The sequence below is a fragment of the Argiope bruennichi genome, chromosome 10 (assembly GCF_947563725.1).
Source record: "Argiope bruennichi chromosome 10, qqArgBrue1.1, whole genome shotgun sequence".
NCBI lineage: Eukaryota > Metazoa > Arthropoda > Arachnida > Araneae > Araneidae > Argiope > Argiope bruennichi.
In genome coordinates this window covers 114,558,922-114,573,508 of record NC_079160.1, presented here as the reverse complement: position 1 = coordinate 114,573,508, position 14,587 = coordinate 114,558,922, and the positions used below count along the sequence as shown (strand labels likewise).

At 28.5% G+C, this 14,587-nt stretch overlaps 1 protein-coding gene across 3 annotated transcripts; it reads left to right on the top strand.

Annotated features, from left to right (window-relative positions):
- The first annotated feature begins 375 nt into the window (after positions 1-375).
- Positions 376-12,672, top strand: LOC129989183 (zinc finger protein 431-like). Of its 3 annotated transcripts, none has more exons than XM_056097555.1 (3): positions 376-467; positions 5,069-5,152; positions 9,176-12,672. In XM_056097555.1, the coding sequence occupies exon 3, from the start codon at positions 9,836-9,838 to the stop codon at positions 11,024-11,026; it is 1,191 nt and encodes a 396-aa protein (XP_055953530.1). In that variant the 5' UTR covers positions 376-467; positions 5,069-5,152; positions 9,176-9,835; the 3' UTR covers positions 11,027-12,672. The 3 variants fall into 3 exon arrangements, with proteins under 3 accessions (XP_055953530.1, XP_055953529.1, XP_055953531.1); XM_056097554.1 differs by lacking the exon at positions 376-467 and adding an exon at positions 474-615; XM_056097556.1 differs by lacking the exon at positions 376-467 and adding an exon at positions 779-797.
- The last annotated feature ends 1,915 nt before the right edge of the window (positions 12,673-14,587 follow it).

Sequence of the window (14,587 nt, the reverse complement as noted above, 5' to 3'; positions counted from 1 at the left end):
TATTTACACTTTTTTGTGATTTAAATAAATAAGATGTTTCTTTACTTTTTTGTGATTATATACTGTTATAATTTATAAGTTACAAATTATTTTTTGTGATATTTACACTCTTTAACAAAACTGGGAAATAAAACAAAGAAACACCTGTGTTTTCTTTCTTTTTCAAAAATTTCTACTACCAGTATTAAAACCGGTATCCCGGTATTAAGGTTTAAAAAATATCGAATACCGGTATTGAACTTTTGGTCTGGTATCGCAATCCCTAGTTATTTCGAATCGCAATAACATAATAACAATCCTGGAATTGTGATAGTTCTTGTTAGCGTCTATAGATGGCTGTAGACAGCTGGCGCCGTCTACACGCACTAAGTGGAACCTAGCTTGATCCTCCAAAACGTCCTCCAGCTAACGCTACCCTAGTAAACGAGTCTATATTAGTGCTTATATTGAAAATGTAAAACTGTAAAGTAAGCTTTAATCAAATTCTCATTTTAAGAAATGCGTTTTTATTTTTGAAAACGTATGCTGCATAATACTGAATTACAAAAATTGCTTCGCAATTGAATAATTTCGGCATTTCTTTGATTTATAAATAAAATAGGACTAACGAATTGGGTAAGTTTAGATAAATGAGGATGATGAATAAAATACGAGAATCAGGTTCCAGCTTTTACGTCAAGGCGGACAAAATTCTAGCCAAAATAATATAATAGAATTTTTAAAAATTACTGTATTAAAGTTTTATGCCATTCGACGATTTGTACCTGATATTTCTATATGGACAGGTTGTTTTCAAGGTTCTGCTATTTTTCGTATTTTTTATGTCTTGCTTTTTTATACATCTTGAAATTTAAATTGAATTCTGAAAGCTTATACTCATTCACCCGAGTTGGAAAGATTTCATTTATCTGTTTTTAGTCTTGGAAGATTTTAGCATTTTTAATATTTTTATGGTTATGTATGCTAGTAAAGATTTGGTTTTTTATTTTTTTCAAGTACTGAAACAAATCTGTATACTAAAGAAGAAAAAAAACTTATTTGAATGTTATATCAAATGTGTAATATATGGAACAGGAGGCAGCAAAATGCAATCTTCTTGAAACAGTAAATTTCAAATTGCTCAATTTTTGTTGTTGTTTGGCACTATGATTTTTGTCTTACTAGAAAATGGAACCATTCTGCATCGTCTTGTTTTCAAAAATTTCACCAACAATTAGATCTTACAGTATTAAATCTAAAATAAAAATAGAGGAGAAAACTATTAACTATCCAGTTTCACTCTTTCTGTAAGGAATTAAACTATTTGTTTCAAAGACAACTATGTGCAAGTCAATTTTAAGGTCTATTCCAAATTTTAAATCTCTGAAAATAAATTGACTTTGATTTTCAATATTTTTTAATGTAAAAGATGTTTTGATCTTTCTATATCCTCAACCATTTAAATACTATATTCAAGGGAAATAATGATCAAAAATTAATAAAGACAGTTCTCTCAATGCTTCATCTTTATTCTTTTTCTTTTTCTTTTTTTTTTTTTTTGCTCCTTTTTGATGATATACAAAGAAAAAAAAATCCATGATCAGATAATAAGGATTGTTCTTGAGGTACCACCTTATTTTCTAAGCATTTTAATTCTTAATGTGATAAATACGTTTGTGGCAGATATTTAAAATAACAAATATATATTTGCAAAAAAAAAGGGCAATTTTAAATTATAAAAAGTATATCGCCCATGTTGTAAAATTTATATCTGTTTATCAAAACATTTTTTTTTTTTATGAAAGTTATGTTTATTTTTTTACAGTATTATATTTTTCAGATTAAAAAATAAAAGCAAAAAAAAAAAAGGAAATATTTTTAAATTTTATTGTTAATAATTTCTTCTCTCTTCCCTTAAGTTTTTCATGAATTTACTTGAAAATAGATTGCTTCTTTCATGAAAGCTTTATTTTCGTATAAATAATACAGATACTGCTGTAATTCATCAAAAACAATTAATTATTTCATGCAATATAGGTCAATTCAATTTATCATCTTTAGTAAAGATGAAAAGTAACATGTTACTGAAAATGAATGAAGCAAAGCACTTTTTCTTTTACGAATTGTATTTTATTTGTTAAATGCCCTAAAGTTGCAGTTCAGAGTGCCATATTTCAAAAAGATAATGTTTTTTTCAGTAGCTTTTCATATATTTCATAATGAATTTTAGTAGGTATTTTTAAACATTTCATCAATGAATTGAAACTTACTTAAAAATTTAATGACTTGTATTCAAATGTGCTGATATTGGAAGATGATGATTTGACAGAAAGCAGAAGATTTTGCCTTTATAATTTGTGCATGGTTTGATTATATTTCTTTTACTATTATAAAACCTTTTTTCTCCTTCGGTAATAAATTCTTTGCAGACTTCTCAGATTATGATAAATGTCTTCTATTAGAATATGAAATTAGAATTTCTAAGTTTATCTTATTTTCTTTTCATCATTATCATTACTTTAAGTGACCTTGTTGAAGTTTTAATTATCATGCGATATGAATATCAAGGCATTTCTTTTTATCCTTACTTTATATGGTATAGTTGAAATTTTATAGCTATATATATTTCAAATTACTGTACCAAAGGAATAATTGCTGCCTTATATTCTAAAATATTGCTCTACATTACCTTATACTGTTTCTTTTTTTAGCACACTTTTAAATAGCTTGAACTATGAAGGTGTGTGATTGTGATCTCTTGAATTTGTTCTCTCTTTCGATGAGTAACACGATACACAGGCCAGTTGCTAGGAATGGGTATCTTACAGAATGTTTTTAATAAATTAGATGAATTTCATGGTTATTATAGCCTTTCTTGTTTCATACCAGTTATCCAATAGTAAAATATCCAAATGTTTTATTTTTTTATATTAATATTTTGAAAATTGTATATTTCATTCATATTGCATCATTACATTTGTATTGATATTATGTGACCTTTTATCTTAATTTAATTTTTGTTCAGCTATAGAGATGATTAATGTTTTGATCCCAAGAAAACTAGTACTATAAGTACCTCCTAATAAAAAATTTTGCTACTTTTTTTTGTATTCTGTAAATATATCCTGTTATATGCAAACTGAATTCACTGACTTCATGATAAGTAACACTTGCTATTAAAAAGTGGTTTTGAGAAACATTAACATATTTAGTGAGAAAATAGAAAGTTAGTGTTCCATGGTATTAAAAAGTTTGAACTTCATTTGTTAATAATTCAATGTAACAAAATAGTTTCGGTGCTTATTAATGAATTATGTAGGATTGGAAATTTTTTGGCAGAAATATGATATTCTGCCTGTAAACTTTGTATAAACTGTGTTAACAGATGCTTGCTTTCTTTTTGTAATTTAGAAGCGTGTTCATAAGTTGGTGAATTTCCTTGATATATTTCACGAGTTTTGACTCTTCCACCATTATTTAATAAATATCATAATTTAATACACTACCTATATTAATAACCTGCTATAATCAAAAAATTTGCAAATAATACTATTAGACATTAATATTGACAAGTTATTGTTAAATTTGGGAATAAAAAATATGTGTTTGCGTTCATTTTCTTGTGTAAATTAGATAAATGTGTAAAAATCTTTTTTTTAATATTTAAAGAATAAAATATTTTAAAAGAATTTTCCTGCTTACTTTTATTTGTTGTGAAGTAACTGTTTTGTAAATCAAGTTAATAGCTTATATCATTCCATGCAGCTGCTGTTACTTGTCATAATAAAAAAGGAATATGTTGATTGTTGGTAGATGTTTTAGAAGGTACTATTATTACGCTAAATTATGTGTGAAGTTTTGAAGGTTTAATTCAGTAAGTTCTTATCTCAGTACATAAATAAACTAAAGTACTGTAGATTCAATTGATAACTTTGCATATTTATAATTTGTGAGCCATAAATTATTAATATTAAATTGAATCATTCATTAATTAAACAGTGTTCCAATTATTTATACTAATTTATTTCTTGCACTTATGATCAAAGCATGGATTGATGCAAGAGCGATGAGAAGGTTGTCATTTACAGTCATAATGTTTTAATGAAATTAAAATGTTTTAAATTTCATCAAAATCAAAAATTCTCATATGTGATTAAATTAAAAAAATGCTGAATTCTTTGATTTAAATTGCCATTTGAATGTTATTTAAATTTTATTATAAAATAATTTACTTAATTACATTTACATCAGATCAGCTTTATCTCATCTTTTAGGATTCAATAAAAAAATTTCAGTATAAGAGAATGAAAAACAAATATTATTGTAAGTACAATATATAAATGAACAAATATTTATGAAATGATTTTGTTTTTATGTCTGACATTCTAATTCAAAGAGAATTGAAATATGTGGATCACACATAAGCACTCTGCCAAAAATTCTTTTGAAAAAATATTCAAGAATATGTACACGAATTGTGCTTCTCAAATTAGAGGAATGTATTATGTTAACAACAATATATTCTTGAAAGCGTAAGCCATTGTTGGAAATAGAAGACATGATAATACTCATCATGTCTAAAAAAATATATATATATTATTGAAGATCTCATACAAATTCTGCAGATCTTGCTCATTAAAGAAATAAGTAAGGAATTCTTTTAATTATTTATTTGGTTTTGAACTTCTCTATTTCTTTGTACACTTTTAACTTTATTAACTGGTGCCTTAGATATCTTAGGTAGAGCATATTGTAAATATGTAGAATTATTTAAATCATTAAAAATATTAAAATACGTACAATCTTAATTATTTTGAAAGAAATTCCAGAGGAAGGCAAAGAAACTTGCATTCTTGAAACAATTTTTTTGTTATGTTTGAGTGAAATTACTTGAAAAAATTTGTTTAGAAATAGAGAAAATATTTTTTAATAGATAAATATTTTTTCAGTATATTTCTCCTGAATTATATTTTAATACTTGTTTATTAATTTAGCACTGTTCAGTTTGTGAAATGGTTTCATTGTTGGGTTCTTACTAAATGAACCATTTTTGATTAATTCTTATGTTATTATTATTTTTTTTTTCTAGATCTGTTGCTCACTCATACATTATTGAAAAGATTGCATTTAAGAGCTTTATGTGGAAGAATGTGACCACTCTTTCATTTGTTGAGTAAGTTATATTCTTTACTAACTGCAAATTATTTTCAGCTGTATTATTAATATAATTTTTTATTTTTTTATATAAATAAAATCTTTTCTTTAAAGGAACAGCAAATAATGAAAATATTTTTTATAAATTTGTATTTATTTTATTTTTTACTAGCCGCCTTTGGCAATCAGCCGGTTCGCCAATCTTAATGCACCTTAAAATTGTAATAATTAAACATTTTATAGAACTCCCATTTTAATTGCTTCTTCATTAAAATATTTTAAAATTTCAAATTTTAATAGTCATATATTACTTATAATATTATAAAGGTCTTCAGCCATAACGTAATATGTATCTCTCTAATTTTCTATTAGCCCCCGTAGAATTTATGCTTTAAATTAAAGAGGAAATGATTAAACTGCAATAAATATAATAATATTTTTTTTACTGAAATGAAGCATTTTTTTTTTAAATATGAGTACTGAAAACAGAGTCGCTGAGTATTTAAACCTTTTGGGCACTAAAGAATATTTTTCTTAATTTATATAATATCTCAAGAAGTTTTCAACAAAATTTTCTCAAATTCATCATAAACAGATCGATTAATTAACAATGTTTAGTTTTAAATGCATCAAACACTAAAAAAATAAAAAAAATCGTTTGAAATAATTTGTTGAAAACATATTAAGCCAACAAAACCAAGTCCATATTCGTTGTCAACAGTCAGAACACAATGCGCATGCGTGAATTTTCTACGCCAGTTGGGGTAACGCTATGCAGATTAGAAATTTTTAATTTCCTTCATTTTGTGTTATTTTAATTCAAAAGTACTTCAGAATGAATCTGAACGATCGATTAATAAACAATGTTTAATTTTAAATGCATAAATCATTAAGAAAATAAACAGAATCGTTTGAAATAATCGGCCGAAAAATGTTAACCCTAGACTCATTACTGTTGGGAAAAAAAAACTGAAGCCTTACTCATTTGGCGTTGGGGAAAATAAAAAGATTTTTTGACGGGAAAGTTAGTTTTTAATTAATAGTTTAAATTCTAATTAAAAATTCAAAAAAAAAAGGGACCCCAGTTGCACATCCCCGACCTCTAATGTAAACATGTACCAAATTTGGTAGCTGTAGTTCAAAAGGGTCTGGCCTGTAGAGCGCCAATACACACACACATTGAGCGTTATATTAGATAGATAGATATTTTATTTTTCATGTTTGATTGATTTATTGAGTATTCCATGTATGATTGTTTCTGAGTGACTAAGGAAAGACATTTAGCAGAAAGCAAATAATTAAAAATTAAAGTAAATAAAATTAATTTGATAACAATTTGCTATCGACTTTATAGGCTCAGAGACCGAATTGATAAATTAAAATTTCTACTGTAAAAGAATCACTTTTTAAATTTCCTTCATCTAATTCTGCATTTTAGAATAATCTTGTTAGCATTATGGTGGGCAGATGGACAGACTTTCCATAGATAAATTTTTGCCGAAATGTGATTGAAATCAACATTAAGTAAGTTTCAAGCCCCATATGGAATTTCATCTTTCTGGCATACAGCACTCTTGAGATATCTAGTTCAGGTAGATTTATCTCATTCAAAGAATTACTTTTGGCTTTTTGGAGGTTTGAAAGATGACGAAATCTTGAAATTGAATTTGATGATTTGAGTACTCTTTCTATAAAAATGAATAATTGTATGCTATATATAAAAACATCTTAATGTGTATATCAGCTCTTGAGCTCTCTCTGTGTTGTAGTTGTTGTGCTATCTTACACTCGAACAAGTGTATACGCAGAATTCCTCTGGATGATTTTGCTCCAAATTTTACAGAAATCTACAAATTCAGTATAAAGACCATATATCAAATTTGATCCATTAAGAAAAAAACATTTTTGAGTTAACTCTATCACAGACAGATGGACATTTTCCAGAAAAGCATTTATTGAACCCAGGAACATCTAAAACGTGGATATTCATCAAAATTTTGAGCTCAAATTTTTTGACAATCAAAATACCTTCTCTTTGCTTTGTATATAAGAAAGTAAAAATGGAACAATGACAAAAAGTTGTTCACTGTTTTTAAAAATTATTAATTAAATGTATCAGAAATTTTCACTCTGATATATTTAATTTATAATTTTTATAGCTCTCTCTGCATTGATATTTTTTTACAAGCTTTTGAGAATATATATATATATACTCAAAATTTGAAAATGTGGGAAAAAAAAAAATCTGAGGTGCAAATTTATGGGAAGTAAGAGCTGTTGATTAATATTGTTTCCAGTTGGATTTCATGTCTTCTACGGCTGGTCCGTTTTCCTGTTTGCACAGCTAAATAGAGTTTGAATTTTTTTTTTTTTTTTTTTTGAAAAATGTAACAACATTTGTAATTATTTTTAACTGCGTAAAACAACAGTTTTCGATTCTTCTTGCGGGTGAATGCTTATTGTTTTAACTGCATACAGTCTCATGCAAAAGGGAAAGTTTGCAGTCATCGAAGAATTAGTCATAACTTTTTTTAATATAAAACAATGTAATAACATCAATAGATATTTCAATGTAAATGCTATTTTCTATAAGTTTTAATTTTATTGATATATTTCAAATTATTATTCTGACCTAATTACGGATAGTTAAATTTTAATTCATTTTTATAAGTTATTCAAAGGAGTCATTCAAATAATCGATTTAAGTATAATCTTTCCACGTTTTTGTAATGAAAAACTATTACAAAAAAAGAATAAACCATAATAATTTTCCAATTATAGAATTGTATGATGAAGAAAATATATTGTGTGTATTATATCGGTGGAAGTTCGATTCTATCACAATAGCATAGAGGCTGCAGAAACTCTTTGGAATGAAATACTCTAGTTGGTGGCTTATGCTGATCATTAGATATAATATGAATTTTGGCTCAATGTGATCACATTTTGCATTGTAGTATAGAATGCAAAATAAATAGATTAATAGTCAATTGTAAATGAAAAGAGTTAAATGTTATTAAAGTGAAAAGTTTTATTTTTTGATGACACTTATAAATGGCTGACTTTCAAACGGGGGAAAAAATATGTAATAAACCTAGCGTGTGAACTTGATTGCGATATTAAAAGTTTAGGGTGCTTACATCAACCCAAATCTTCATTTTGGCGCGGGTGATGTGAAACTTTTATATTACAAAAATGAAATCTTATTCGCAAATAAGATTAATAATGAATATTGAATATAAACAATAAATGAATATTATTTTGTGAAATTATTTGTATGACATATGCAATATACAAATATGCAATTTGCATTGCCATGCATATCCATCATCATTTGATTTTAAGAGGGGACAATAAAAATAAATTCTGCAAATAATTGATGAATTTCCTTTTTGATGTATTTTCACTTAGGGATGAGTTGTATTCGATTTCAGATTTTAGACTAGATTGCTTCTAAAGTTAGCCCTGTGCACAGATCTGAATGTATGTAAAATTCGTTGTGATGTAGCATGAAGATTTAGAGAAGGATATTTTAACTTGGGTACTGTCTTTGTTATCTCTTGGAGACATGAATGAATCAGTTCAGTCTCAAAATAGCAATCGTGTTTCTCGAAAGTCGGACTTATTTCACATAACTCACTTGTGTGGGAAAATTAATAGATCCTTCAAAAATCTTTTACAATGTTCGTATTTATATAATCTAATACTGACAAATTTAAGATGACAGTCCCCACCCGCCCTAATTTTTAGCACTTATTCCTTGAATATCTCTAGACGAAAAATAAATAAATAAATACTACACATACTCTTTTATGGGTTTTCAAGGGACCACTTCAAATGACGTACTATGAAATCATGGTTCAAAGTGCTTTCGCTATTTATATAGAATGCAAATAGCATGGTTAGAATGCAAACTTCCTCTAGCTGTGTAGTATAAAAGCTGTAATATTTAAGAAGATAGTGATAAATTTAGTTGATTAATTTGCTTATTATAAATATTATTATTTAATGTAACACTGCATTTTTAAAATTTTTTTTTTAGATTCCAAAATTGCGTTGTCTTGAACCTAATGCCTTGCTAAGGAGAAAAGCTGATAAATCATCATATTTTTCGCAATAAAATTGGCTACAATAAGAAAGGTTTGACTTTTGAAAGATCCATTATCCGAACTTGCAACATACAACATATCTCGATGGAATCGAGAATCATGAAATAATAAATTCCCCAATACATCTGTTTAGAAATTTTTAATTAAGCTATAATTTTTATTATTTATTAGTGCATATGGGTGAGTATTGTTACTGACATATAAAAAGGAATTTTATTCTTATGACCCATGCTATAAAACATTCTTCCAAAAATTGCATTCAAAATTTTCCCTTTTGATTAACATAATGAAGAAACTTCTGTTTTGACATATATGGACAACAGCATTTAAATTGTGACCATCATGAAAATTTTATTGGCAAATTAGAATTAATGAGTTGTCTTGTGCTTGTGTCATATAGAAATAAATGTTTCAAAAACGGAATTTTCTCATTGCCCACCTAATGACAAAACCATACGCTTGAATATTTTGTGATATTTTCTCAGCTCCCGAATTTAAAGAAATGTTTACTGGTGCATACTAAAGAGAAAACACTTACATATGACACTTGTAGTAAAGAAATTTTTCAACAATCACATTTAAAAATTTATTTAATGTCGCGTACGAACGAGAAATCCTACCCTTGCGACTTTTGCAACAAAGAATTTTCTGTGATTTCCAAATTCAAAAGACATTTACGGACGCATACGGGAGAGAAACCATATACATGCGAGTTTTGCGAGAAAGCCTTTACCCAGAATGGGCATTTAAAACTACATTTGCGTCTGCATACAGGAGAGAAACCGTATACATGTGAATTTTGTTGCATATCCTTTTCGAATAAGACGTGTTTCAAAACACATTTACGGACGCATACGGGAGAGAAACCATATACATGTGAGTTTTGCGAGAAAGCCTTTACCCAGAATGGGCATTTAAAACTACATTTGCGTCTGCATACAGGAGAGAAACCGTATACTTGTGACTTTTGTAGCAAATCCTTTTCGGATGAGAGTAGTTTTAAAAAACATTTACGTACGCATACGGGAGAGAAACCTTATGCATGTGAATTGTGTAACAAATCCTTTTCGGTTCGGGTGACTTTCCAAATACATTTACGTACGCATACGGGAGAGAAACCGTATGCATGTGAATTTTGTAATAAATTGTTTTCGAAGAGGTGCAATTTAAAAGTGCATTTACGTGCGCATACGGGAGAGAAACCATATTCATGCGAGTTTTGCGAGAAAGCCTTTCCCAGGAAGGGGAATTTGAAAGTGCATTTATGTACGCATACCGGTGAGAAACCGTATACCTGTGACATTTGTAGCAAACCCTTTACGGATAAGAGGTATTTTAAAAGACATTTAGATACGCATACCGGTGAGAAACCGTATGCCTGTGACATTTGTAGCAAACGCTTTAAGGATAAGAGGTGTTTTAAAATACATTTAGATACGCATACAGGAGAGGAACCGTATACATGTGAAATTTGTAACGAACCCTTTACGGATAAGGGGAGTTTCAAAATACATTTACGAGCACATACGCAAGAGAAACTGTATACATGCGAGTTCTGTAAAAAGGCCTTTTCCCGGAATGAGCATTTAAAACTACATTTGCGTCTGCATACGGGAGAGAAACCGTATACCTGTGACATTTGTAACAAGTCCTTTTCGGTTAAGGGGACTCTCAAAAGACATTTACGTACGCATACGGGAGAGAAACCATATTTATGTGAATTTTGTAACAAATCCTTTTCGAATAATTGGAGTTTCAAAATACACTTACTTAGGCATACTTGAGAGAAAACGTAAACATGTGAATTTTTAATCAGACATATTCTCAGCAGTCATATTTAAAAACTCATTTACGGACGCATACGAATGATAAATTCCATGTTTGGAAATTTTGTAACAAAACCTTTAATGCATCTAGTTTAAAATTATATTTGCGAATATATATGATAAAGAAACCGCATGTTTGTGAAATTTGCAGTGAAAGGTTTTCTGAGCGGCACGTATTTAACTTGCATTTCATGATCGATTTGGAAAAGAAACAGTATGCATGCGACATTTGCAGTAAACCATTTTTTTCAACATTCTGATTTAAACATACATCTGAGGGTGGATATGAAACTGAAACCGCATGGATATGACATCTGTAAATATACATTTTCTTGTATATAAAATTTAAAAGTTCATTTTCGAACGCATACGAAAAAGCATCCGTATATTCATGTGAATTTTTTAATATAAGATATTCTCATTCCATTTCTTTAATGCATTTGCCAAATATCATAGAAAATGTATGAATATACAGTTCTGATGTTGAACGCTTATTAATGGGAGAGCTTCACTTCATTTTAAAGAGAAAGACTTATAATAATGATTATTTTAGGAAGTTAATGATTCAGAAAACATAGGCAAAAGATAAATAAATAAAGGCTTTTTATTTTACTCAAATATATTGAAATAATCTCTTCTAGAAATTCTATTTTGTAGGATACAATGCATGCTCACTGTTATTATGCAGGGTAATTCGAATATTTAAATGAATATTTCAACCTTGCAGGGCTTTTGAAGTAAACGAAACAAAGTGAAATCTTGTTGTTCATCCGAAATTATAAATAACAATTAAAAACTTAACACAGTAATAAATGTTTAGTAGAAGCACCTCCAAAAATACGAACAATACCAAGACGATACGATCACTCATCCCATACCCTTTCAGTTTCTTCAATATCACGCTTTGAAAGCCTGGAGATATGCACGTTTTAAGTTTAGGAACATCATTTTTTAACGGGGGGTGGGACAAACACCTGCAATTTGCTGTAGCCGCAAGGGAAAACAGAATCAACTGTCACCCGACACGCATATTCGCTACCTTTCAACGCTTCACTCCGGGTATGCAGAGAAGTGTGGATGTGTTATCGTACTTCGATATCCTTCTCGTTTCCCGACTGACTCGCATTGAACTCTTTTAACTGCTTCGAATTTAAATTTTCACTTGTTATTTTTGATAAATAAGAAGATTGTTTTCTATTAACAGACCGGCAAATTTAGGATATTCTTGTGTAAATCACCTTATATTCCGTGAAACATGTAAATGAATATTTATGTCTTAATTACTTATTTCATGTGAAGTCAGCTTATCCATGTGATCATGTTTCATACACATGCTTTAATATGTTTACAATAAAAATTTGTATTTTATTGAAAAGTATTGCAAATTAAAGTACTTTTCTTTTGTTATAGTGTGTTCCTATAAATGTATAATTTTTGTGACACTTTGTACCTTTTTAAAGTTTCAAATTTGTGATTTATTATTAGAAATATAAAATGTAATATGCAGAAGTGTGACTTTGTACGGATGTGTTTCAATTATGGAATTTATATAACATGTTTTCTTGCTTTAAATATGCATCTTATATTGAACCATTTTGTATCGAATAGTTCTAAATTTTCATTTAAATTTCGAATATAAAATTTAAAATTTTGATTAAAAAAATTAAAATTTAGAATGGTCTGTGTTTCATTGTGCAGTTGATTTTTGATAATGTTATTATTTAACTACTAGCTAACCCGGCAAACGCTGTTCTGCCATATAAATTATTTCTATTGAATATTTTGGTTGTTAATTAAAAAATAACGAAACGCACTATTTCTAAACAAAAATCTAAGAAAAAAAAATTTAAAGGCCATTTTAAAAATTTCCTTTTATTTACAAATTTTATGCTTTTTGAGGTCAAAGTGATCTGATATTTCAACCAAATTTTAAAAAATTATTTTTTAACCTCAAAAGCAGCTTTTCTGCACTATTACTAAACTAAAATTAATTTAATAAAGAAATAAGGCTATTTTCTTTTCACTCTATTGCTCATTACAGATATTTAAATACATCTTGCATAATGCACAGAAATTCATCCAAATGTGAATACTTTTTAAAAATGTGTGACAGAAAATCTAATTGTTTGCATAAGGATATGATTTTTATACATCATCAGTAATACGGTTGTGTAATGTTTCCCGTTTATTCTCATATGGTAATTGGCATTCCGACGAGATGTAACGTCACCCGTTTCCACACATAGTTAAATGCCTACGGATCACCAGATGTGGATCCATTTCACTAGTAGAGTCATTGTGTCTAGTCATTTGTTGTATGCAGGTAAGGGAACACAGATGTGCATCCCGTCGTTTAAAATAGATCCATCATGTCTTGAAGGAAGAATGTTAAAAAGTCCAAATGCAAAGCATTTTCCCTTTATTTAGAGATTCCTCAAATCATCAAGAAACGATCAATCACCAACAACTGTTGCTATTAATTGCTATCAAGTGCACTCCAGCCGATCTCAGCTGTGAACTGATTATAAGTAACATGTGCTTGAGAGGGTCGATCACAAACAGACACTCCCTCGATCGAGTCGAGACCATTGAGGAAGCGTTGTTGAACAGCTGTTGGATGATAGGGAACTCAAGTTCATCCGTAAGGAAACCAGAGACGGATATCTGATGGAAATAAAGTGCGAGGCTTTTTTTCCGAAAAGACAGCAGAAGAGAAAAAAGCTTTGAAATGAAATTTGAAGAAACCTCAGTGTGCTGGGATTTTTTTTTTTTTTTTTTGAGAAGCTTAGTGTGATTTGGGTTTCTGCGTTAAGATGGATTCCTGGATCAGCCGTTTAGATCTAACAGCCCGTTAGCGGTTTTTTTGGTGACTTATTCTCCGATTTAATCGAAGAACTATTTCGTGTTTGAAATGTTATTTGATAATTGTAAATAATATTAATCTAGATGGAAAATAAGTTTTTTTTTTCCTAAATATATAATACTATAAATAGAAGAATTATTTTGTCACGCTACTCTATTATTTGGTCGGTCTTGATCAATATATTACAGTTGGCAATGTGGTAAAAAACAGTTTCGTTTATTAACATTTCTAAGTTTTTATTATAATATTCATTTTCAGTTTAACGCGGATTTTTCCTTAGCAGAAAAAATTATAATGGTCGCATTAAAATTATTGAACTAATTCTTGTTTATATTTCAATAAACTAATAAAAAAATATTTTGAATTGTAATGCAAAAAAATAAATTACCATTTTGACATAAAATTTCTTATTTTTATTTAGCTAAAAATTATTTAAGAGGTACATAAAAGAGATGAAATCATTAGTTTCATAGACTGGAAAATATAACAATTCATAAATTTGTCATAAAGTTGTTTGAAAAAAATGCTTAATCTTAGAGTCTGAAAACAATAAAGACGAAATTTCTGAAGATTAAGGAATCGTTGAAATCCGCCTTTTGACTGTCAATCAACTATATTCCGGTGTGTGGAATGTCTACACGTTATTTTTATTAGAA